This window comes from Bactrocera neohumeralis, chromosome 6, assembly GCF_024586455.1.
Source record: "Bactrocera neohumeralis isolate Rockhampton chromosome 6, APGP_CSIRO_Bneo_wtdbg2-racon-allhic-juicebox.fasta_v2, whole genome shotgun sequence".
In the NCBI taxonomy this organism is placed as follows: domain Eukaryota; kingdom Metazoa; phylum Arthropoda; class Insecta; order Diptera; family Tephritidae; genus Bactrocera; species Bactrocera neohumeralis.
Window position 1 is genome coordinate 75770740 of NC_065923.1, and position 26802 is coordinate 75797541.

The following is a 26802-nucleotide window of genomic DNA, read 5'->3' on the forward strand; positions in this document are numbered from 1 at the left end:
AAAGTGTAACATTTTTTCTCATAACTGCTTGAATTTTTAGCCGTCCCTTATCAGTTGTTATCAATCATTTTGCTTGTCGTGCAGTACTTAACTTATCAATTGCCGTCTTATCAGCTTTTAGCAAATTGTTATAGACACAGTGGTGATATCATTCATGCCAAATGCTATTTGCTGATAAATATTTGCAGTTGTTATTTTTAATTGCGTTTGTCTTAACAAGATAAAGTTAATATATTTGTGTATCTTGTGTTGATACTCTGAACGGGGTATATGGTATATATTAAGTTTGCCAGCCGATTTAGCCATGTTCTTCTGTGCAACGGTATATTAATTCCTCAGTTTAGGAGATATCGTTCTGAAATTTTGCACACATCTTTTTCTGACCAAGAAGCTACTCATTTGTTAGAACCATTGCTATTGGATTACTATAACATAGTGCTGTCATAGAAACTGAACGATCGGAATCAAGTGCTTGTATGGAAAGCTTCTTCATTTGACAAAGTATTTTCACGAAATTTCATGTGAGTGTAGCTACTATAGCACATAGCCAATACAAACTGAATGAGCAACATCAAGTTCTTGTATGAAGAGCTTTTGTATTTGACTAGTATTTTCACGAAATTTGGTATATAATATTGCCTGAGACAGCGCTACTATATCTGAGGAAATTTTACAGATCGGATCACTATGGTATATAGCTGCCATACAAACTGACCGTTCAAACTCAAGTCCTTGTATGAAAAACTTTTTCATTTGAAAAGATATCGTCACAAAATTTTGCGTAATTTGTTATTCAAGACAACTCTAAAATTCATGCAAAAAATTTTAAGATCAGAGCACTATAGCATATAGCTGCCATACAAACTGATCGTTCAAAATCAAGTTGTTATAAGAAAAACTTTTTCATTAGAGGAGATATCTTTACAAAATTTGGCAGAAAATATTATCCAAGGCAATTCAAAAATTTCTGAAGAAATTTTTCAGATCGGACCACTATAGCTCATAGCTGCCATACAAACTGACCGTTAAAACTCAAGGCCTTGTATGGGCAACTTTTTCATTTGACAAGATATCATCACGAAATTTCATATGAATTATTAGTCAAAGCAATTCTATAATTCCCTAAGAAATTTTTCAGATCGAACTACTACAGCATATAACTGTCATACAAACTGATCGTTCAAAACCCAGTCCTCATAAGAAAAATTTTTCATTTGAGAAGATATCCTTACAAAATTTGGTAAAAATTATTATCCAAGGTAATTGTAAAATCCCTGCAGAAATTGTTCAGATCGGACCACTATAGCATATGGCTGCTCTCGAAACTGGCACATACATCAGTATTCATATGAATGTTTGTATGTTTGCATGCTATATAATAATAGAACTCGCAATGTTATCTTTTGGCATTATTTATGTCATAACTCTCCATATTAGTATGCGCATGTATGTGTGTTTATGTTTGTATAAAAATGCCACACCTTCGATTCGCCAACGCTTGGCTTAAGGTAAACACCTCTAAAGAGCTAATATTGAGTTCTAAAACCGTTAGACGGTATTCTTTGCTTGTCACTTCGTTAATTTACACATGACACATATCTTTGTACCATATGTACACACATACATATGTATTAGTCTCTGCAATTTTGTTTACATCTGCCGCCGCTTACGGTAATTTCCATGCCATCACCAACTGCGTGCAGTCCACGACCATTTTCACTGCGCCGACTGACCAGCAGACAATCTCGTTATACCCGTTTAAGCTATTTACTCCATTTACTGGTGGCTACCTTTTTGTCGAGCGACAATGCAGTGAAGATCAAAGGTTTATTTGCTCTTTGTTGTATTATCCCGATTTGTCCATTACTCTTTGCCATTTTCCGAATTGTAGACACAAATCGACTTTCGCAAAGGCGAAATGTTCTTATGAAAGCAGCTGCTTTCTTTGCAATCAATACTTGTTGTTGTTGTTGTTGTTGCAGATGCCGCTTTGCTTAGTTGTTGTTAAAATAGCACAAAAGCTGGAGCTTTTACGTGCAATTTCCTGAGTGCCCTTTGCCTTACTCTGTGCCCTGCCGACGTTGGTTGTTGTTATTTGCTTCTGCTGTTGTTGTTGCTAACGCTTGGCTTCTGCAGTGCTTGGCATTGTTCGAGAACAAAGCAAATACTCTACAGCGACAGCAAAGTCCACGGTCAACGTTGCGGCCAACTGCAGTCAACAGCAGCTGTTGTTGAGCATCCAAGGCGGCTATGAAAAGCCGGAAATGAGCTCTACTCAATGGCTAGCTAAGCATTTATTAAACGCGTTTGTGCATTATATGCTGCAAAGTGAGTAAAATCAATTTCTGTTTACAATTTTGAATATTAGTTTCATCACGGCTGCTTCTTATAGATTTGGATATCAAGCCTTTTTTTAATTTGAGCGAAATCTTATAGATCCCTGGAGTCAGTGGAGCTCTTAACTCGTTTCCATAACTCAGCTTGAAAGATGTGTCTATTTAACGAGGTAGATATTATGAAATAGGGATTGAGACTCAACTCATTCTAAGCTATTCATAGTCTCTACTATAGTCTCGGGTATTGAAGTCAGAGCAGTTCTTAGCTAACTAGTTTTTATATCTAAACCAGAAGATGCGACGTCTTAAGGAGGTAGGTCCATATTTTATGGATTGGGACTCAATTAGTGACCTCCTATAGCCTCGAATATGAAGCCGTTTATTAAATTGTGCGGAATCTTGTCGAAACCTGGACTGAGTGGAGTTCTAACTCGTTTGAATACCGAAACTTTGAAGATGCGACGCTTACGACGTTGTAACGAGTTATATATTATTAAATAAGGATTGGGCTCTACTCAGTTAACCTCTCCTATAATATTAGATATGAAGTTTTTTTTTAATTAAGCGGAATTTAGTCGATCTTCGGAATCAGAGAAGCCTCTAACTCGTTTGTATAATCGAACATTGAGGATATGACGTTGGGGCTCAACTCAGTTAACCTCTTCATTGAATCCTATAGTCTTGGATTTGAAGTCATTTATTAAATCAAGCGGAATCTTGTCGATCCCATGATTCAGAGGAGCCCCAAACTCGTTAATATACCCGAGCAATGAGGATGGGATGTTTTAACGAGTTAGGTATGATAAAATAGTGATTAAGGTTCAACTCATCTAACCTGCTCATTGCTTCCTAAAGTCTGGATACGAAGACTCATATGGAATTGAACGAAATCTTGACGATCTCTGGAGTCAGTGGAGCCCTTGATGATGGGACGTTTTAACGAGGTAGTTCTGATAAAAAAGATTGGGCCTTTTGTTGAATGGAGTGGCATCTTGCCGATCTTTGAAGTCGGTGAAATCCTTAACTCGTTTGTATACCTAAGACTTGAGGATGTGACGTGTCAATGAGGTAGATATGATAAAATAAAATAGGGATTGGCGCTCAACTCAGCTAACCTTAATGTAATAAGTTCGTATGCCCCTTAAGACTTTCCTGAAATTTCTCATTTTCAGCTCTCTCTTTTTCTGCTTACAGCAGCGTACAAAACGCGTAACAGATACTGAATAACAGATACTGATACCAGAGAGAGCGCAGAACTGTAGCGCTGATGTCAACAAAGCCAATAAATGCACAGCCGAGCTTGCTCCATAGCGCCAATCTATGTATAACATGGATCACACGAAAGCGCACAAAAGTAGTGCAGACAGCGCAGCGCCTACTTTGGACTTCGCTCTCTCAGATCTGCCAAGTCGCTGCGCGCCATGCTTTACAGCTGTGTGACACTGCCTGACTGCCGCCTTGCCCGCTGGCGCGTCTGCACAGCTGTGCCTGCGACCTGCGCTCCGTTTATGGATGTGAAAGATACATGAAACCTATTTTTTTGTTAAAGCTTCAACTTTGGCGCTGATTTCGGTGTTTGGTTGCTTGGTTTTTGGCTAGCATTACGAACGTTGCTGCTGTTGTTGCCACCACACACACACACAATCAATCCGCGATTTGATTTTTACTTATTTATTGTCCCACTGTGACCGAAGCGAATGCGAAACCACATGTGAAAATCAAAGCAAAAACAATAACAAAAGCATAGGCAATTACAACAACAGCGTTGGAGAGCACATACGTTGGTGCCAAGCAGTGGCGGCCGCACTGGTTGTGGCGGCTCTTTGGCGCTGCTCGCCTTTGTCGCCGCAGCAGCTGTGCGCTTCGCGTCGCACTGTTGGGCTATGCTTGGCTTTGTGCTTTCAAGGCAGCCACACAGCCGACTGGCCATCAGTCGTTCGGTGTTGATTACCGTGTGCGGTACGTTGTCTACTCCAACCTACCAACCAGTTGGCGAATCGTGTTTTGGCTTTCGAAGCGCAACGAATGCTGTTGACTTGTGACTCCGAGGCAAATTAACGTATTAAAAATCGAAATAAAAGTTTAGAAAGAAGTGATTCCGTTTGGAAATTGGAAATCGCTGTTGCTGCCACAACAACGTCGTTGTGGAATTGATAACAGTGCAATAGAAATCGCAGAAACACATAAATCGCCAACCATTAACGCATACGACGTCAACGCGCGTCATTGTTTTTTGTTGTTGCTGGCGTCTACGTCGCGTTAAATCAATCAACAGGTGGGTTGCTATTGCAAAATACAGACGTACTCACATATAACGTTGCACGTATGTGCATAAGGTGGCCTGCGCGCTGTACGTGCTAGTGCTGTTTAGCTGTTGTTGTTGTTGTTTTGGCATATTGCGTGCAATTTACGTGGGAAACGAAAACTTTGGCGAAACTTCCGGCTAAGGCAATCGATGGCGTTTGCTTTGTTAGCTGGCTTATCGCTTTTATTTCGACCACTAACGTGCCATACGTGTTGATTTATGAGGCGAGCGCTTTTCAGCGCTTTTGTTGCTGGTTCGCGTATCGCTCGTTTGCACTTTGGCACTGCCTTTGTTGGCCAGACCAAACGTATGTGCAACGTCTCGGCTACCTTTTTTGGCTACGAAACTAAAACACTCAGCCATACCGCAATAGAGGAGGCGAAATGTATGTGGCAACGCTGGAGCAACAAGCGCGGCAGCGGAAGCCAACACACAACAAACAATAAACCACAAATTTTGTGCGCTGACTGCTTAAAGCCAGCCGTGTTTTGGTTTTATTTTAGTTTTGTTTTGTTTGCTGCAGCTTTTACACATGTTAGCGTTTTCAAATAATTTCGTATCATTTCTGAGAAAATAATTGCTCCAGACATCAACTACAACTTTCAAGCAGTCATTGGCTTCAAAAAGTAACCTAGCAGTTAATTATAAAGACGAGTGTTTTTATAAGTATGTTATATGTGTGTTTAGAGTGGCTACCGCACAGTGTGTAGAAATGCAAATTGAAACTACTATACAAAACCCTTCACAAGTACAAATAATTCTATACAAACATTTGATTTGGCTCGTACAGTTTGTATGACAGCTATATGCTAGAGTAGACCAAACTGAACGATTTCTTCACAGGTTATTTTATTGCTTAGAGTAAAAGCCTATGTAAAATTTTGAGAATATATTTTGACAAATAAAAAAGTTTTTCATACATGGACTTAATTTTGATCGTTCAGTTCGTATGGCAGCTATATGCTATAGTAGACCAATCTGAACAATTTCTTTCGAGATTATTTAGTTTCTTGTGACAACAATTTGTGTGAAATTGCGAGAACATTAAAAAAGTTTTCTTAAGAGAACTTGAATTTTATCGTTCGGTTTGTATGGCAGCTATATGCAATAGTAGACCGATCCCAACAATTTCTTCAGATATTATAGAGTTGCTTTTGGCAATAATCTGTGGTAAATTTCGTGAAGGTATGTCGTCAAATAAAACTCATTTCCATACAAGTACTCGATTTTATCAATCAGTTTATATGACAGTTATACTGTGGGCAAAAAGTAGTAAGACTTTTTAATTTGAATTTCACTCGAAAATCCATTTGTTGGAATATTTTTTTCTAGGGTGGTATGACTGTCAGTGATATCTGTGTCAAATGTCACATCAAAATAATCATTAGTGCTTAGTGTACGCCTGTCTTTCTGAACTACATAAAATCTAATCGGCGATTTTTACGATGAGTGATATTGTTCAACAAAGTAGTTCCATTAAATTTAGTGTGTGGAATCAAATTTCTGGTGCCGAAACGTTCATAATTTTGGAAAAAACCATCAGTGATAATTGTTTATCGCGAGCAGGTGTTTTTGATTAGTACAAATTATTCAAAGAGGGTCGAGAAAGCATTGACGATGAACTACGTACAGGCCGCCTATCAACATCAACTAATGATGAACACGTCAATAATATAAAGGAATTGGTACTTGATATACGACAATTAACAGTCAGAGAGCCCACTGGTATCGTTGGAATATCGAAGGAATCAGTGAAAACCATTTTAAAGGATCATTTGGGCCTAAGAAAAGTAAAAGCACGATTACTTCCAAAATAACTCAATTTTTTCGAAAAAGAGTGACGAGTTTAACGTCTTTGTAGTAATCTTTTCCGATTACAAGCATGTCATGAAACGTATTATTACTGACGATGAGTTTGGATCTATGCTTACGACCCGAAAACGGACGATAAATCGGCCGAATATCGTGACAAAAGTGAGCCAAAGCCTAAAACGTCACGGTAAGGCAAAAATCAAGGTTATGTAGGCAGTTTTCCTCGATTATGGTGGTGTGGTGTACTCCAATATTCCTTTCCATCAGCCAAACTGTCAACGAGGAAACCGTTTTGAGTCAATTGAAGCCATTAAACGTGAATCGCTAAGCGCGTTGGAGGCTCCTCCGGACATTGACTTCAACAACTGTTTCACGGTTAAGAAAAAAGTTGACACAAGTGTATTGGTGTCAAGGGGTACTACTTGGATGGATATTACATTAACAGCGGTTACTTTGAAGGGGATTATTTTGGGGAGGATTACTTTAAATTAAGAGTTTTAAAATTATCAACAAATTCGTACTACTTTTTGCTCATAGTAGTATGCTTTGGTGGTCCGATATCAACAGTTCCGATAAATGAGTAGCTCCTGGGTGAGAAAAGAACTTGTGCAAACTTTCAGATCGATATCTCAAAAACTGAAGAACTAGTGCACGTATATACAGACAGACGTGAGGGTGTCCGACTGTTTTGGGTCCTGGTACCATACACATTATTCAAAGGGTGTTCGGAAGTATGAAGGTGTTTGCTTAAGCCCTTAATTATAACATGAGGAAGCTTGTAGAGGCATGCATACATTTCTCATCGAGTAAACATATGAACGATAGATCTTGTTTATAAAATAACTGTCGTTTGTCTGATGTATAGCTGAATACCCTACCTACTTACTCTACTAGTATCCCTAGCTTTTGAAAAACATATTTATTTGCGGAAATTTTCGCTTTGAAGTTGAACGATTTGTTAACGTTGTGCAGGTTTCAGTCTTTCCATGATGAAATGCCAAACAACACTAAATAAAAGTAACATAACAAATTGACACAACTCACGTGGGATCTGTAAAAAGGCTATTAGGGGATTACATGGGCTTACGGGATTCAAAAATCGAACTTTTTTAAGTCTTATTAAATTCTATAACACTTCCTAAATATTGTTCTTAATTTTCAAGTTGATCCGAATAATAGTTTCGGGGATACAGAAAAGAAGAACTTGTGCGTTTGAGGCTAGCTAGGCTAAGTACGCCGTCTTTAAAGGCGTTTTTCTCGAAACTGTGTTTTTTGAAGTCAGTTGGCTAGACTTTTTGAGAACTACTCAACCGATCTTCATGAAATTTTACAGAGGTTTTTGAGATACAATTGTTAAAGGCTTGGACGAAGGATTTTTTTTCGATCACAACTATTTGAAAATAAAAATGTCAGGAAATTTTCAGTTTTTTGTAAAAATGTCTGCCAAAATCTAATTTTCAGTTTTTTTCCTTCGTCCAAGTTCTAAGTTAAGCATTTTTTTACTTTAGATGATCATGTAAGGAGTGTTTTCGAGGGGTCACCGGAAATAGCATTGCAATGGCCGAGTTTAAAATACTTTTTTTTCTAAAAAATTCACAATTTCTTTGTTAATAGTATATGTTTATAACAATCAAAAATTCTAATAAAAAATTTCATTTTTTATATGAAAAAAAAATTTGAAAAAAGGCTGGTTACCCGAGGAAACCCGTGTAACCCCTCAAAAAAGTACCTTTACTTGGATCACTCGTTAGTAAGACAAGTGCAGCATTAAGTAACCATTGCTTTATAATTTGAAACGATTTTTGTTTTAATAATTAAAAGTAATCGCAAATATTGCTACAAACTTCCGCTTCAGACCCACTGTGCTTGCGGCCGCCTGCTGATGGTTGACTGCCACCCAAGCCACTAATATTTCTCAGTTTTAGTTTTCCTTTTAAATATATTATATGTGCTGACTAATAAGTTTTCTAAGCTGGCTATGCTATGATTTTTAGCGCTGTTGTTGTGCTTGTAGTTGTTAACCGGTTGCTTACAACGCTCTGTTTCGCCGCTAGATTTGCTCAAATATTACAAGCAGTTAACATTTCTATAAAAGTTTTATTGTTGGGGTAAATGTTGTTGGTAGTTGTATTTACATTTGTTGTTGTTGTGATTATAGTTGATGTTGTTGTGGTTTTATTTGTTGTTGTTGCATTGTTATCTCCATTTGCCGCTGTTTTATACGCAACGCTGCACCAACAAAACATACCAGCTGCGCCAACGCCAACGCAACATGGGTGACTGCGCGCAACGACTGCCATACGAGGCTCGCCGAAGTGCGGAATCAATAATAAGCGACTTGGTGTGTCTTCGAGACACACTTAGTGTGGAGCGATGCGTGCCGCGGCTGCATTGCGACCGTTTAAATTGGTGATATAACGAGACAGTCGAGCGTCGGCGCTAGCAAACGGCTCCCATTTGGTAATCGAAAGCGTGTGCGCTCACGTGTTTAACGTTTTATTTTGGCGATATTTCGTTAACTGTTTGTGTGAGCTATGTATGTATGTGTGTATTACTTTCGACATGGTTGATGCGCATGCGCGCATGTCATTTCTTAAGTTTTCGCTTTTGTTTCATAATCGCTTGTGGTAACGCCGGTGTTCCGCTTAAGAAATTGACAATTAAAAATGTTTATTTTCACAAACCGCTCGTTTATTGAGACATATAACTGTGTGTGTGTGTATGTTTGTTGACATATAAGAGATATGCGCTACTTGCAGCGTCGTAAGTTAAGCCATGCAGTTGGCCAATGGCGGAGTCAACAAAAAGCTGCGCACAAATACGTACAACCAAAAAAATATACATACAGACAGTATCATACACACACAGCCTATTGAATTTGCATTTGTTGCGTTAATTAAATTTCGCAGTGTGCAGTGCGTCACAAAGCCATGGCGAGGCACCAACGGCGTATCATCATCCGGCACTTAGCTGGTTAACGAGATATTTAGACTATGAAACTGCAGCCAAACAGTTCGCTCATGATATGTATGGGTACAGGTGTGTGATATGCATGCCCGCATGTACATATGTATGTGTGCGTGCGCGTATGTGTGTGAATGCCGCTCATTCATTATCAAAAACACCATCTGCGCGAAATGATAGCCGTGGAAAAGTGCATACAACGGCGATAAAACGCCAGGCGCAATGCCAAAGCGGCCGAGAAAAAATCACAAAACAGCGCTGGTAACAGCTTCATTAGCCGTTGACTGCAGCGCGCAGTAAAAATTGCTAAAATAAAAATAACTCTCGAAATCAACCAAAGCAACTTGAAAACCTGCGAGCATATTAAGTGCGAAACATGCTGCTTGTAGGAGCAGATAACGCAGCGTTGGCAACGTGTGAGATAATAACAAGAAGAAATGTTAGCTTCGACTGCAACGATGCTATAATACCCTACACGGTGCATTTATTATAGCAAAGAAGGGTATAAAAGATTTTTTCTTGATTTTAATCGTTCAGTTTGTATGGCAGCTATATACTATAGTGAACCGATCTGAATTATTTCTTTGGAGATTATAGATTTATCTGGGAAAAAAATATGTGCCAAATTTCGTGAAGATATCTCTTGAAATAAAACAGTTTTTCTTACAACAGCTTGATTTGGATCGTTCAGTTTGTATGGCAGCTATATGCTATAGTGGTTCGATGTTGACGATTCCTTCAGCAATATAGCCTATAGTTGAGAAAATGACATTTGCAGAAAATCAGGTCGATATCTCGAAAACTGAGGAACTAGTTCGCATATGTTCAGACAGACGTAAGGAGAGACAGACAGGACATGGTTAAATCGACTCAGCTCCTTGCGCTGATCATTTATATATATATTATGGTCTCCAGTGTGTCTTTCTGGGTGTTATAAACTTGGTGGCAAACTTCATATAATATGTATAGGGCATAAAAACACGCGCAACATGAGAACAACAACAAGCCATAGACGTAGCAGCTCATCACATTGCCAAAATAAGATCAAAAGCGTCTAAAGTTTGTATATAAATATATATATGTATATATTTATAGTAGTATATCATGCCTCTAAAAATTAGTCCAGTTTGTTTTCATATCATCACCCTGCTTCCTTTGCTCGTGGTTGCCGTTGTTGCTGTTGCACTGCTGCTTGCATTCACGGCGCTTGCTTTGGCGCTTTGGCACTTTCCGGCTTTTGTTTGCATTTAATTAACCTCAAACTGCATGACACAAACGCCAGACGCGAATTCGGCACAACCGCGCCGTCGCCGAAATAAATTATGCATTTGAGTGTGGAAAAAAGACTAACGAGCAAAAGGCAACGGCACAGCGCTTAATTGAATTCAGCGCGATTTGATACAACTCAAGCAGCGGCTAACAGTCTAAGCAATCCGCAAGCTGCGCAGTCGGACACAGCGCTGACGAAAATCTCACAGTAATTGCAGATGAGAGAAGAACACGAATAAACAGCCATGCACAGTGGAAATACATAGAGACAAAGCGCGCATGCGCTAGCTTCTGAGTTAATGGCGTTCATAGCAAGGATTCAAGTGAATTACTTAACTCAGCTGCAGCGTCTCATATATTAAACTAACTAACTTTGCCAGAATTATAATTTTATGTCTTCTGCGTGTGTACGTGTGTGTGTGCCATTCAGTGCAGTGTTGGCGCAATCAATGACTTGATTAACTAACAAACGAAATTTTCATGGTCCATAAAGCGATTGAGCAAAAAAACACAACAACAAAGGCAACAAAGGCAACAATAACAACAGCAAAAATACAACAACAAATTCAACAATAACAATAAACGCTGCGAATTTCGTGACAAAAATATATAATAAGTCTGTCTGTAAGAATTGCTTAATATGAACTTGAGCTCTTTTAGCGCACAAGTTTCGCTTCAATAACTTTTGAATTAATATTTTCGTAATAGTTTTTGTTGTTCGATATTTTTGCATTCAAACTGGTGTAATTAGTGTTTTGAAGTTCATTACACTGCTGTGTTGGACCGTAGAAGGCATGCAAGCCCACAAAGCAATAAAAGAAATTGCATGTCTTGTAAGCGTTATTGGTAATGAAAGTCATTAAAATTGCTTGCGTGCATGTCATGTGGGTGTTTCGTCAGCGATGCGGCAAAAAAAAACAAGAAAAATAAAAAATAAAAAGAAATAGAAAAAATAATATAAAAAAAAATTAATAAAAGCAGTGAAATGCTGTTTGGCTCCTAATTTGCTGTTAATTGAGACATTTTGGTAACGAAAAATTGTTTTACGAAACCTGTAACCGGTACTGTAGCTTTTGGTTAATGAAAGCATTAATGGTGATTGAGCTATTTACTGTATTTGTATACTGAACAGGATATATTACTATATTTGCTATATACAAGTATGTAGTCTAACAGCCAGTAGAAAATATTGGAGCATATACGAGTATAAAATAAATATATATATATATAATGATCAGCGTAATGAGCTGTGTGATATAGCCTTTTTTGTTTGCCTGTCCTTTTGGACACTCAGTTTTTAAGTTATCGTTCCAAAATTTTGTGCATGCGCTTTTCTCATCAAGGAGTTGCTTATTTGTCCGAACTGTCGATACCGGACAACTATAGCATATAGCTGCCATACAAACTGCACAATCAAAAGAAAGTCTATATAAGTAAAACTTTTTTATTTGATGGGATATCTTCATGAAATTAAACATGAAGTATTACCCAACAGAGTGCAATAATAAGTGAAGGAATTTTTCCTATCGGACCATTATAACATGTAGCTGCCATAAAAACTAAACGCTAAAAATTAAGTACTTATAGGAAAAAAATTTACATTTTGCAAGATATTTTCATGAAATTTCGCAAGCATTATAGTGCAAAACTATACTATAAAATCTGAAGAAATTTTTCTGATCGGATTACTATAGCACATAGCTGCCATACAAACTGAACGCTCTAAATTAAGTTTTTGTATGAAAAAATTTATTTATTTTTGATTTTCCAAGAGCTATCTTCAAGGAAACGATCGGATCACTTTTAGCATACAAACTGATTATTTTCTTTTATGCTATAAGAAATGCAACTGTGAAGGGTATAAAGTCTCAGTGCAATATGTTTTGTTATTTTTGCTTTTTTTAGCAATATATTTTCTAATCTTAAATGACTAAAATATAGAAAATCATGCACACAACACACTGTAATGCTATAAGATCATGCATATATAATACATATATTTAGTATTTATATAAAATTTGTTTTAAAACGTATAGTTTTTTTTGCTATAAGTAAAAATGCAACTGTTGAATATAAAAAAAGGGTATAAAGTCTCAGTGATTTATTCATTCATAACAAAATATGAAATACAAAACAAAAACCATATATAAAAGAGAACAAAATAGAAAATTATTTTTGCGTTGAATTGTTTTAGCAATATATTTTCTAATCTTAAATGACTAAAATATAGAAAATCATGCACACAACACACTTTTGTTGTATGCTCGTATATGCATTTGTGGAGAAAAACACGATCATTTTTAATTATGTATATATTAAACTTACAAATATGCATATATAATACATATATTTAGGGTGTGTATTTATATAACATATTCAATCGCGTTAAAGTGAAAAATTCGCGTAAAAAAAGGAATTTGCGCTGCAAAAATAACCGCGTTAAAGTGAAATAGCGTAAAAAGAGATCGCGTAAAAAAAGAACTGAGTGTAAACTTATTATACCATATTTAATTGCATTTAGTATCAACACAGGAACCGCTTGAAATTGCGTTTAATGAAAACTTCCGTTTCCAAAGTAAATGCAGTGGAAAGTTTACTTGCGCATTAATTGCAAATATAAATATTAAAATAAAGGAAGTAAAAACAAAAAATAATAGCTACAATTTGCTTATTTTACTAATTGACTTTTTATTATAACAAACAATGGCTGATAAGTGCGATTATGCAGCTTGGATTTATGCGCGTTAGTTTTTGTTGTAAAAATAATGATACTGAAAAGGATGTTACAAATCAAAAAATCATAATACGTATGCAGCAAAGACAGTGGTGAATATATTTGGGGGTTTTGGAAGCCAACTTAAAAAAAATTTGTTTGAAGTAGGATCAATATTAAAAATATGTTGAAGGGAAAAATCACCCAGAGATTCCAGGTCCGCTTCCAAGTACCACAAATTGTAAATTTCGTAACCTTCTAGGTCCACTTCTGATAAAAGTTAGTGACTTTCTGTGGTCCAAGTACCCCAAATGTAACCTTCCGGATCCGCTGCTGATAAAATATTCTGACTTTTTGTGGTCCAAGTACCCCAAATTGTAAATTTCATAATCTCTATAGTGATACTAAATGATTACTGTTCCTAACTGGATTTATTTCATACTAATTAAGTGTGAAAAAAGCATAATTTTCGGCATTATTGTCTTTAGCTTTAGCTATAGCTTTTGATAAGCCTTCGACTAGTGCAGTGACTGTAAGTGACACGAATATGCGAATTTTTACACACAAAAATTTAATTTTTTTCACTTTTAAGCTAACCACTTCCTTACATGCATACATAAATACACACATAAGTTTGATTAGTAACTTCATTTCGCAAATTTATGGTTGAAATATAATTTGCAGCCGCATTCAATGGCAGTACACACACGTACACATACATACATATTTATGCATTATCACGCTTGTTCTACTTTACGCTGTTAGATTATATGACTTTTAAGGCATAATTAAAGCAGCGCTGTCGCTTGTGAAATCCTTAATTAAATAGCAACAACAAAGCTTACAAACGTGTGCGTGCAGCTACAAAAGTAGAGCTGATGACACCGTTGATATCCACGGATTACTTAAGCAATCGCACAAAGTCACATTCATACATACGCATCATGTTAATAAATGCATACATACATACGAAAGCCTAAACATAAATATACATACATACACACATACATATATTTATATTCATATATCTATTATACCAATTGTCTGAGAACTGAAATAATGACCCAGCAAAGTTTGACTGAAAGAAAAAAAGTGTACGCGTATCAACGGAGCTGCGCACAAAAAACGCCGTCAAAGTCAATTAAAGCGGACAAAAGCCCGAACATCGAGCACCGCAAAGTGAAGTAACATTCAGAAAAGGCAAAAAGTGGCAGAACACACAAGCGGGCAATGGTTTATATATGTATACAATGTACGTTAGTGTTAGTACCGGAAATCGGGTTTCATGATTTTCGGAATTTTCAAGTTCGGGATTTTAGATTTACACTTTTTTTTAATATGATTTTCATATTGAGCTAGAATTTTTCGAAGTACCGAATTTTTTATTTTCGTGATTTTAGAATTCGGAATTTTGAAATTTCGGGATTTTGGATTTCGGGTATTATACTTGGGGATCTTGGATTTTGGGATTAACATACTGGACAATGTGCGTTAGCATTTGTTAGTACCGAAGATCGGGTTTTTCCGGGCTTCTAAATTCGGGTTTTTAGATTTCGGGCTTACATTTTTTATAATATTTTTAAGTTGAGATAGAAGTATTTCAAAATATGGAAAAACGGAATTTTCGATTTTCGGGATTTCAGATTTCAAAATTAGAAAAATTTCTGGATTTAAAATATTGGGATTTGAAATCTCAGGATTTTGTGATTTCGGGAATAAATTTTATTTTACAAATTTTCAAATTGACCTAAATTTTTCAGGTTTATAGACTTTGGGATTAGAATTATGTTTCATAATACTTTCAAATTAAGCTAGAATTTTGGTTTTCGAGATTTTTAAATTCGGGATTTTGGATTTCAGGTTTAAATTTTTTTAATAATATTTTCAAACTAAGCAAGAATTTTTTTGAAATACTGAAAAACGGTTTTCTTAATTTTCGGCATTTTAAAAATTTCAAAATCTAAACTTCGGGATTTAAGTTTTCTGGAATTATATTTCAGGATTTTGGATTTCGGAATGTTAGATATCGGGATTTGTGCTTTCGGGATTGTACCGTGGTTTTAATAGAAAATACTAGCATCAACGGGATTAACCTAAACTTTCGGGGCTTACTGCACATACGCATATATACATAAGTACATATTTATGTATGTATGTACATATATGTATGTATATGTATACTTGTATATATGTATAATATGAATGTATGTATGTGGCAACATTCAATTGCTGGTTGCAACCATTAACGCTGTCAGGATTGACGCGATAGCACGCAGCTTCGCACAGCAGCAGCTAAAAGCAGACACACATATATATGTATGTATGACAGCCTACTGTTGCTGGCACATAAATCACCGGCATGAAAAATATGTAATCTGTTTTTTCCACGGCACACAATTTCAATTTCGGCATAGGAAGCGTTCGACTGACTGGCATTGCTGAGAAATCATAAGAATCGTTTGGCTCAACGCTGACAGCGAGATTTAATTACAACAAAAATGATAGCAACGCAATGAAAGAGTCTGCGCCGTCAAATGCTTGCAATAAAAACGAAAGAAATATTTGTAACTGTTTGGTGTGGCATGAAGCGCACAGCGGAGGGCAGAGGAGGAATGACAGACAAAAGCGCAGAAATTGCACAAAAGCCTTGCGAAGAGTCACGGCCACTTAGACACTTGAGTAGCTGAGTATATTTTACTAGTTGATGTATATAAACACACAAACACACAAATATATGTATATATAAGATATCTGTGTATACATATGTATATACTATATGGTATATATAACTGTGCATTTGTCAGCGTGACCGCGTGATCAACGAGCGTCGCTGCTGCTGCATCATGACACGGCGGCCGCACAACAATTGCCCAACGGTCATTGCGGCACTTGTCCGCCACTTTTTATCGGTGGGGTCAAGTGTGCGGCGCACTCGAAGCGCTTAACTGGCCGCTGACAATTTCAGCCAAAGAATTGTGCTGAAAAGAATTTCGTATGTCCCAGAAATGCAAGCGTTGCCAGGCAGTGCAAGTGCCGATTAATGTCGGCTGATATATTGGTTGTCGAAAAAGTCTTTTCGTATTTATATTTCATTTAAATTTTCAGTGGAAATTTTTGCGCTTTTCAGTAATTTTGAAACAGTTTCAGTGTGATGTTGACGCTTAAAGCCCGTTAGTGCGGCACAAGGTCACATAGGCAATGTAGGAAGTCATTTAATTGTAATTAAGACACCGGATCGCTGCCAACTTGCGTTAGAAACCAATTAAATAGAGTGTGTCTAATGGCTAAATGAAGTGTTGTCATGAATAAAATTAAATAATATGCTGCTGATTTTCTAAATTATCTATGCTTGGATTCGTCAAAGTTTAGAGAGTGGCGAAACGATCAAACATATGAGAAAATATACGCCAAATTCTATCTGTTTTAAATATATCGCTCCGAAATTTCGCGCGCATTCTTTTCACATTATGCAGCTGCTTATTTAAGAGAATCGTATCACTATAGCGTAAAGCTGTCATACAAACTGAACGATCAAAACTTAGTTCTTGTATGAAAAACTTTTTTGTTTGACGAAACATCTTCACAAAATTTAGAAAAGATTTTTTTCTAATCTAAAGCTACCATATCTTAAGAAATTTTTTAGATCGAACTACTATAGCATATAGCTGCCATATAAACTGACTGATCAAACTCAAGTCCTTGTATGGAAAGCTTCTTTATTTGACGAGATACGAAATTTCAGTCCACTTATAGGCAAAGCTATTATATGTGAAAAATTTTTTAGATCGAACCACTATAGCATATAGCTGCCATGCAAACTGCACAATCAAAATCTAGTTCGTGTATGGAAAATTTTTTTATTTGATAAGTTATTTTCATGAAATTCGTCGTGGATTATTTTCTAAGGTAAAATTAGCAATATCCATGAAATTATTCCGATTTTGATGACTATTCATACAAACTGAACTATCAAAATCAAGTACTGGTATCGAAATATCTTTATTTGTGAAGGTTATTCCAGCCTCAGCGCAACCAAAGTTAACGGTTTTTTGTTTTGAAAATATTAAAAATAATTATATTTTTTCACCACTTAAAATAGTATTATGCACCACTGTTGCGCTTCAAGTAGTCGCTAAATAAATAAAAAACTTTTTTCTATTATATTTTTTTAGCATTAAACTTGACTGGAGTTGACTGCAAATTCGTTTGTTGGCTTTTGGTTTTAAGATCTGTTTGCGCTCAACTCAAAAAGTGACATTGAAGTTAAAATGTTTTATTTTTTTTAATTTTTTTTATTTTTGTTTCATTACTAAAAAAGTCATAAAACTCCAACCAGTTAAGTGGATTTACGGCTTTGCGCTTTTTGCAAAGTGTAATCACACATTTATAGCTAAACCAGCAACTCTATTTTAATTATTTGCCTAAAATTGGTCATTTCGACTTGAAGACAGCAAATACTAATAATTTGCGAGCGTTTAAAGGTTGGCAAATATTTAAGCGCATAAATTGGGCAAAATAAATATGCGATTCGCTTTCAATTAGCGCGTGAATACAACAATAATGCGCGGAGCTTGGTGTTTATGTGAGACCAGATGTGTTTGACAGGAAAAATGCATAACTTTAGTTTGTCAAAAAATATTTTTTCTTTGATGGGAGGCTGAAATTTTGGAGCAAATTATTATAATAGCCTTCACAGGTGCGTTTCTTATAGCATAAAAGGGTATGAAAAGATCTTTAATTTGAGTTTAAATGGCCAGTTTGTATGGCAGCTATATGCTATAGTGATCCGATCTAAACAATTTTTTCGGAGATTGTATAATCAAATAAAAAAGTTTGCCATAAGGGACAGCATTTTGATGTTTCATTTTGTATGACAGCTATATGCTATAGTGATTCCATCTGAACAATTTTTTCGGATAATACAGAGATGTTTTGATCAATCTGCACAAAATTTCGTGAAGATATTTCTTCAAACAAAAAAGTTTTCTATACAAGGACTTGATTTTTATTGATCAGTTTGTATGGCAGCTATATGCTATAGTTGTCCGATTTCGGTGATTTCGACAAATAAATAGCTTCTTGATAAGAAAAGCATGCTTGCCAAATTTCAGGTTGATATCTCAAAATCTGAGGGACCTTGTTCAGGGTATAAAAAGAGATTAGGCTCGAAAAAGCTATAAGTTTCACTTTATGAAGCATTCAGTAATTTGAGTACTAAAAAGCTAAGCATAACATCGACGTTCAAGTGTAATACAATATGCGTACATATGATATATTTTCATCTCTATATGTGTGTGCAAATCGAATTCAATTTGTAATCGCACAATATTCGCGGCATTGAAATTAATCGGATTAAAGACAATTGCGAACTAACAGCGACATTTGTTTTGTGGGTTTTCGCCAAGAAAATAAATTGTAACTGAACGCTTACACGTACATTTGTTGTGGCTGTTTCAGACAGCTGACAAAAAAGCGACCGTATACAGCCTAACACGAAGCTTCATTTAAGAAAAGACAAAAAAAAAACAAAAAAAATCTAAAAAAAATAAAAAAATAAATACAAAAAAAATGAAACAAAAAGTAAAAAAGTAAAAAAATAAAAACGAAAAAAACACTACAAAAAAATTTAAAAATAAAAAAATGCAAAAAAAATAAAAACCAAAAAAAGTTGTAAAACTGAAAAAACATAGATTTCGTGTCTGACAGTTAAACGCGGTTGATGTCATACGAGCGCTGCTGCGGCAGGCGATCGCGCGTCGCTTTGTCGGGCCAAACGATAATCATTCCCAATATTGATGGCGTTCGGCGTTGGCAATCGTCAAAGGGACTTTAAATCATGTAAAAAAAAACAATTAAGCAACGCAACAGTTGTGCAGTTATAAGCTGCTTATGCGCTTATGTGACTTGTTGTTGCTGTTTTGTAGAAAACTTTATAGCCGCACAGCTTTTATGATCGGAGCTGACAGCCACATTTGAAATATAACAACTGAATCATGTTTATAAATAATCAAAATTGAGTTCTTGTATGAAAAACTTTTTCTTATGAGAAAATATCTTCACGAAATTTCGCACGGATTATTGCCATAAACCCAACTATAATATTCGAAGAAGCTGCCATACAAACTATGCGTTAAAAATTTTAGTTATTCTATGAAGAACTTTTTTATTTGATGAGATATCTTCACAAAATTAGGCACAGACTTTTAGATAAACTGGAACTAAAATACCTGAAAAAATTTTCCAGATTGCTCTACTATAGCATATAGCTGCCATATAAATAGAACGATCAAAAATAAATTATTGTAAGGAAAACTTTTTTAATTGACGAGATATCCTATTTTGACAAGAAGGATTTTCTAAGGCAACACATGCCTGAAGAAATTGCTCAAGTCAGACTACTAAATAATATAGCTGTCATACAAACTGAACATCAAAAATGTTCTCTTATGGAAGCTTTTTTATTTGTGAAGAGTATTACAGTTTCGGTGCAGCCGAAGTTAAAAAATTTTTCTTGTTTTTGTTTTATTTGTTTGATATAAAAAATATATTTCAACAGTTACTTTAAGTTTGTCCACAACAATTGTTCAATTTTGTCTAATACCAGCAAGAATAAGTAAACATAATGAATTTATTGAAACTTAGTACCAGTCAATACTAATAATTGAATAAAATAAAAAATCTTTAACATAGGATATGTTTATATAAGTAGCACCACACAACAAAAAAAATTATAAATGCCTATAAAAACGACATAAATATAATAGCTTCACAAAACCAACAAAAAAAGCAGGCAAGACCAAATTACACCCACAGCTAAAAATAGCTAAACCGAATGCTACAAATTACATGAAAAAATAAATACAAATAAACTTAATGAATAATAAAACATTGAACTGTAAAAAGATACCATTCAATAAGCCATTGACCCTAATCGCCACAGAAATGATACACAAACAAAATGTGAGCAAAGAAATCAGCACCATGTGTCAAGGGCATGGGTGAGCCAAAGAGCTTTTGTACCTTTTTATATACGCATTGAACTAATATGAGCATAACACAAGCTCAATATGTAGGTGTATGTTTGTCAGTGTTTAAGAAAAATATAAAATAAGCAAAAATTAATACCAGAAATTGTGTTAATAAAAAATTGTCTAAAATTTCTCGAGAGAAAAATTAGCAATAAACACAATAACAACAATAAAAAATAAATAAAAATAATAGAAATGATAGTCGTGTAAATTAATATAAAGAAATTTGCATTTGAAAGCGCGCAAACCGCCAAAGCAATAATGTGCGAACAGCACGCGGAAGCCATTCACAGACACACACACACACACACATTCAGATATTTTCTCATTTACATGCATTAACGTAGTTTATAGGCCAATGAATGGAAATTGAAAGGAGAAAATTTGTGTTGTGTGGCGAAAAGTGAAATCTTGATATATACAGCCATGTCACAATCACAACGCCGAGTCGCCACAATGATAATAATGGTGATTCTACCGCTAAGTTGCACATTGTCACCATAAAATGATAATAATAACATTTTATTTCTTTGTGCATATGCAAAGGTCAGCCGTTAGGTAGCCGTGTTAGTCAAGTTCATGAAGGGAAAATTCTGGGTCAATGGAGCAATAAAAGTGAAAAGATACAGTTGATGTTTACTAATGAGAAGAAAACAACAAAGAAGACAATAAAATAAAGAAAAACAAAAAAAAACTTTAACTTCGGTTGCAACGCAGCAAACATACACTTCACAAATAAAGAAGTTTCCATACAAAAACTTGCTTCTGAGCGTTTAGTTTCTATGGCAGCTATATGCTATAGTGGTCCGATCTGGAAAATTTCTTGGATATTGTTTACTTTACCTTTGCAAATAATCCATGTTAAATTTTGTGAAGATGTCTCGTTAAATAAAATTTTTTTCCTTAAATTCACTTGTATGTTTTTTTGTAATTTTTTATAGTTAATTGGCTTGCTTGGCGATGAGTGGGAGGTGCTTTAGGCGATAGAAAAAAGAAGAAGCGGGCAGCTGACGACTTCGACTTCGATTCAGCGCCTCTTCATATAATGTGTCAATGCTGAATATGCCAAAATAAGTCGACTAAATGTGAATACAAGAAAAAGCAAACAAAAAAAAAAACTAATCACTTGCTGCATACACATCATACTTCAAACGAAGTGGCCGGAATAATACTTGCAAAGTTTGTTGCTTGAGTCTTTCGTTTTGCCACTGCGTCAGCATGCAGCTGTGCGCTTTATTACAACAACAACAGCAAACATGTGTGTTTTCAGCTGTGCGGCAGTGTTAGCTGCGCATTCGCTCGAAAATTAACCCAACGTTTGCACTTTCTTTTGTACTTTTTGCGCTTCCACTGAACTGTCGCGCTCCCACACGCAATGTGATCGTTTGAGATTTGGCTGGCGTGCACGCGCACTCTGCGCTCGCTACCGGGTTGACTGAGCAGCCACTTATGGCCATTTGTGCTTACTAATGACCCAGTTTTTTCCCTGTTTTCTTGTTGTTTTTGTGGTTTCTGTATTCATGTGTCTTTCTTCCCACTGCCAAGTAAATTTACGCTGTCAAATTTGTTGGTTTTTTCTACAAAAAAACGCACACTTACAAAAGTCAGTTGCGGTGACGCAGCCTTACAACACCAGCGCCACCACACGTCTGCGCCGCGCCAGCACCGAGAGTTGACCAAACTGGTCTTGGAAACTGTGTCAATAATGGGACGCGCGTTGGGCGTGCACGGGCCGGAGAGTCGCCGCGAGCGCGTCCAGCGAAAAGACGCGAAACGGCGGGTGGCGTGAACCAAAAACGAAAGAGTAAACATACGGTTCGCTCGGCGCTCGGTGGTGGGCACAAGAAATGGGTCGCCACTGCCGCGCCGCCAGCGTAAGCGCAGCTGCTGTAGCCGCGCTCACATTAAATGCCTGCAACCCGGAACTCTTTGTGGCAAGCACTGTCAGCCGTGCTTTACATGCACATAAATAAACGCAAGTGAATGGCGCGGTATGGCGCGGCGCGTCGCTGTGGTCAACGCAATAGTTGGCTGGCCGTCGCAATAAATAATGTTACAGACGCTGTTGCGTGTGTGTGCATGTAATGGCGGCGCGCATGCAAATGGGCTTGGCCGATTTTTACCAAATTCATTAGAAAAAGTGTGTGATGTTGTGAAATGACTGCGACAGTTTGATTTGATGGATTGCGGAGATAAACGATTGACAGGCGATATTTTTCTTTTGAAATGCGCTAAATAGCGCTTAAACGAGTGTGTGTGTGTGTGTAAGCGTTTATGTGTTTACCTTTCATATTTTCACTTTAAGAATTTACTGTGCATAGCTTTTAGATTGTATATACATACGTACGTGGTAATTGACATCTGAGCTCAGCAGTTAGTTGGTCGCATGCGCTTGACTTGCACTGCCTGGAAAAGCTGCTTGTCTTTGAATATAAGTGTGGCACTCACGATATGGATTGGGTGATGATTATGACAATGTTGGCTTTAAGTACTTAGAGGTTACTCTTTGGCTCAAAACAAATTTCATAGAAATTTTATATTCAAAACATGAAAGCCTCAGAAAATATTAAAATAGCCTCTCCATAAGTTGATCAAATTTGACTCGGACTGACCTAATTATACTGTACTACGAATCGATAAAAGGCATTTTTTTCTATATTGTTCGACCTTTTTTCTGTACCTGTGAAATTCGATAATCATACGTTCAAAATATAATTTTAAATTAATTATAATTTTTTAATTTCCAGTTTGGGGTTAAGAATTGTAAATTGAATTAAATTGAGACTAAAAAAATTCTATTTGAATTTTAAATAATATGCTTAGGATTCTTTTTCAAATTTGGGATTCATGTTTTTTAGCATGATAGTTAACTAAAATCAAAATGGTAATCAATCACGAAAAAAGCTTTACAAATCAATTTGTGACAAGAGAAAGAAGCACAGCAGCAGAAGAATTAAGAAAAGTGCATTCCTCGTCTTTGTATTGTTAAGCAACATAAAAGAAAAAGAACTTCATCATCTAAAAAAAAAAGTCCGTCAGTAGTAACAACCTGTGCCGAAACGCTTGAAAATGATTAGTGATGGACAAGCGCTTGCCCACATGACCACATAATTGCATACAGTCACAAATATACACACATACACATATGTGTATTTTTCTAAAAACTTTGTATGTATGTGTCGTGAAACTTTCATTTATAGGAATTTTTTAATTCCCTTCGAATGCTGGAAGTATTTTACAGCTCAATGTGGCTACTGGCACATTCATCGCTGCTGAGCAAGAGCTGAGCTCCAGCATGCCACAACTACAGTATGGCTTCTTAATCTTGAAACTTTTAAGTGCACAGTAATTGAGGTCACCTGTCAATATGCTTGGTATTTTTTCAAATTACAATAAGAAAAAGTTAACACGGTGTTAGCATACCCTTCTCAATTATAGATACTTTTCATTCAAGAAGTTGATATTGACCGTTCAGTTTGTATGGCAGCTATGTGCTATAGTGATCCGATCTAGAAAATTCATTCAGATATTGTAACGTTACCTTAGGCCATACTCTATGTCAGATTTCTATTAAAATAAAAGAGTTTTTCATACCAGCACTTAATTTTAAACGTTCAGTTTGTATGAGAGCTATATGCTATACTGATCCGATCTAATTAAAATTTTCAAGAATTGTAACTTTGTCTTGGATAATAATCCATGCAAGATTTCGTTAAGATATCTTCTCAAATAAACAAGTTTTTCATACAAGAACTTCTTTTCGAACGTTCAGCTTGTATGGCAGCGATATGCTATAGTTACACGATCTTAAAAATTTTTACGGAGGTGATGACGTTTTTTTAAAAAATATGCTATGCCAAATTTTGTAAAGATATATTTTCAAACAAAAAAGTTTTTCGTACAAGAACTTGTTTTCGAACGTTCAGTTCGTATGACAGGTATAGTCTATAGTTTTCCGTTCTGAACAATTTCTTCAGATATTGTAGTATTGCTTTGAGAAATACTGTATGTCAAATTTTATAACGTTACCTTGTCAAATAAAAAAGTTTTTCATACAAGTAGAGAAATACTCTCGTCGTTGAGTTCTTGTGCCAACTGTCGGAACATAAATATAAATGTAATGCTTGCAACAAATAAGCCCTTCTAACATACGTGTATATGCTTTCAGCTAAGAGTTGAGTAACATGCGAGTATTAATATATATATTTACGTTACGATGACCCACAAATCGACCATATCTGCTGTCAAGTACCCCATGCTGTCCGCCAAACAGTTCGTCAAATGAAAAGTAAACAAATCAAACAAAAAAGGTTGTAATGGCCGCCAGACACATTTAATTCAATTTGTTTGTGATTTCTGCTGCATAATGATGATGATGACGATGATGAACTTTGTAGCACGAAGGCGACCGAAAAAGGCATTGCATTGAACTTGACGCGCGCGCGCGCCAGTCAATGTTAGACGCGCAAAAGCCGGACGCCCAAACATGTTGTAAGCTTATTGTGTACGTTGGCCAACAACAGTAAGAGCAACAAGCATAACAGCGGCGCGATGTAGTGACAGCTGGAAAAAAGCGCTATACAACGAAACAAAATGAAATGGAATGGCATGGACTGGAATGGTGTGGCGCAACAAGCAGCTGTGGGCAGGCGAACCGCGAAAAAAACCCAAACCGGAAAATCGCTGCAATGCATTTTCCGCAGCGCCGCCGAAAAGTGGCAGCCACCAACAAAAGGGAGCGAAGATGGCGCACACACGCACACTAAAAAAACAAAAACAGCTGGACACACACACAGACACATAGGCAGCCACATGTACGGTCGCGCATATACAAGCACGAGCTGCGTTGCCATAAATTGCCAATATATGCAAACAGCGCGCTTTGATGTTGTTATTTTTGTTAGCGCGTTGGCATGTTGCATGCAGTGTTGGCGCACCGCGTTGCTGCGTCACTGCGTGGCACGCCAACGCGGTGGCGGAAATTAATGTAATTGCACAGCCAGTGAGTCAAAAGTGCAATACGCGCGCGCGTCGCTTTGAGAATTGCCGGTAGTTGCAGTTATTATTATATTATTGCTTTTGTTGTTGTTGTACTTATGATTGCTGCTTGTTTGCTTAAACGGTTTGGCGCGCTGCTATGGCACGTTTGTGTATTGTCTGTGTGTGTGCTCACAGGCGTGCCGTTGCCTGGTGTCCCGAACTTTGCGCTGCCGCAGCGCATAACGGTCGCTTTGTTTGCTGCGGCAAGCGTGCAATCGGAAAAGCCACCCAGCCAGTTAGTTAGTCAGTCCAGTTTGGCTGCCGGCTGCTTTTGGGCTGATGTCTTGTTGACAGTTTGACTGCCCACAATTTCGGGCAACAATTTGTTGTTGTTGTGCTGGTTGTAACTATGCAATCGTTGAAAAGCGTAACTATTGTTTGCAGCAAATGTGTTGTTGTTGGTTGTTTTTGGGTATAAGTTGTCGGCAGTTGTTTTAATTGTTATTGTTGCTGTTGTTACTGTTGCTGTTGTAATGTTGTTCGTAATATTTAGGGGTTTCTACTTATCTGAAGTTTTACTTGTTGTCGAAATTATCATTATTATTGTTGTTGTTATAATTGTTGTTGATATTTTTGTTGTTGTTGTTTGCAGCAAATGATTCTACTTGGCTGTAGTTGTTATACTTCCTGTTGTGTTTGTTGTTTTATTATTATTATTATTGTTGTTGTTGTTGCCAACTGTTTTGTTTTCTGCTTGCGTACAGTTGTAGTTGTTGAAGTAATTGTTGTTGTTATTATTTTTGCCGTTTTTATTATTTTGCGGGTTTTTATTTTTGTTGTTTTGTTATTATTGCTGTTGTTTTTATTATTATTGCTGCCGTTTTTTATTATTGTTGTTGTTGTTGCGTTTCTCCAGCGCATGCTTGTCGGTTTTCCATGCATTTCTATTTTTATATTCGGTTTCTGGTTGCCTACTTTTGTTGTTGTTGTTGTGCTTGTTGCAGTGGCTGTTGTCGCTAACCGCCGTTTTACTTTCACTTTTCATTCGTTGCATTTAACACATTTTAAACAGCACATTAACAGAGGAGTTGCCACGGTTTCCAGTTGGGTGGTGCGCACAAGCACACGCTTCAGGCCACTCCGCACCCACACAACTACACACACATAAATGTTGTATTTTCGTGTGCATGTACACACGTAGTCGCTGTCAACACACGCTTTTCCATCTGCATTGCGACTTTTGTATGTGCGTCCGCGCTTTGATTTATAATTGCTTGCCTGACAGCTATTTTTGCAGCGATTTTAATGAAAGAAACGAATAACTGCATTTTTATACCCTGTACAAGATATATTGAGTTTGGCATGAACCAGTCGCTGAGTTTTTGAGATATCGTT

At 36.6% G+C, this 26802-nt stretch overlaps 1 protein-coding gene across 1 annotated transcript in view; it reads right to left on the reverse strand.

The window, feature by feature from the left end:
* LOC126762842 (whirlin-like) overlaps positions 1 to 4266 on the reverse strand; it is a 24016-nt gene extending 19750 nt beyond the window's left edge. Inside the window, exon 1 of the mRNA XM_050479884.1 lies at positions 4117 to 4266. Within this exon, the coding sequence (XP_050335841.1) occupies positions 4117 to 4266 (150 nt within the window). The remainder of the gene's footprint in view (positions 1 to 4116) is intronic.
* Between the last annotated feature and the right edge of the window lie 22536 nt (positions 4267 to 26802).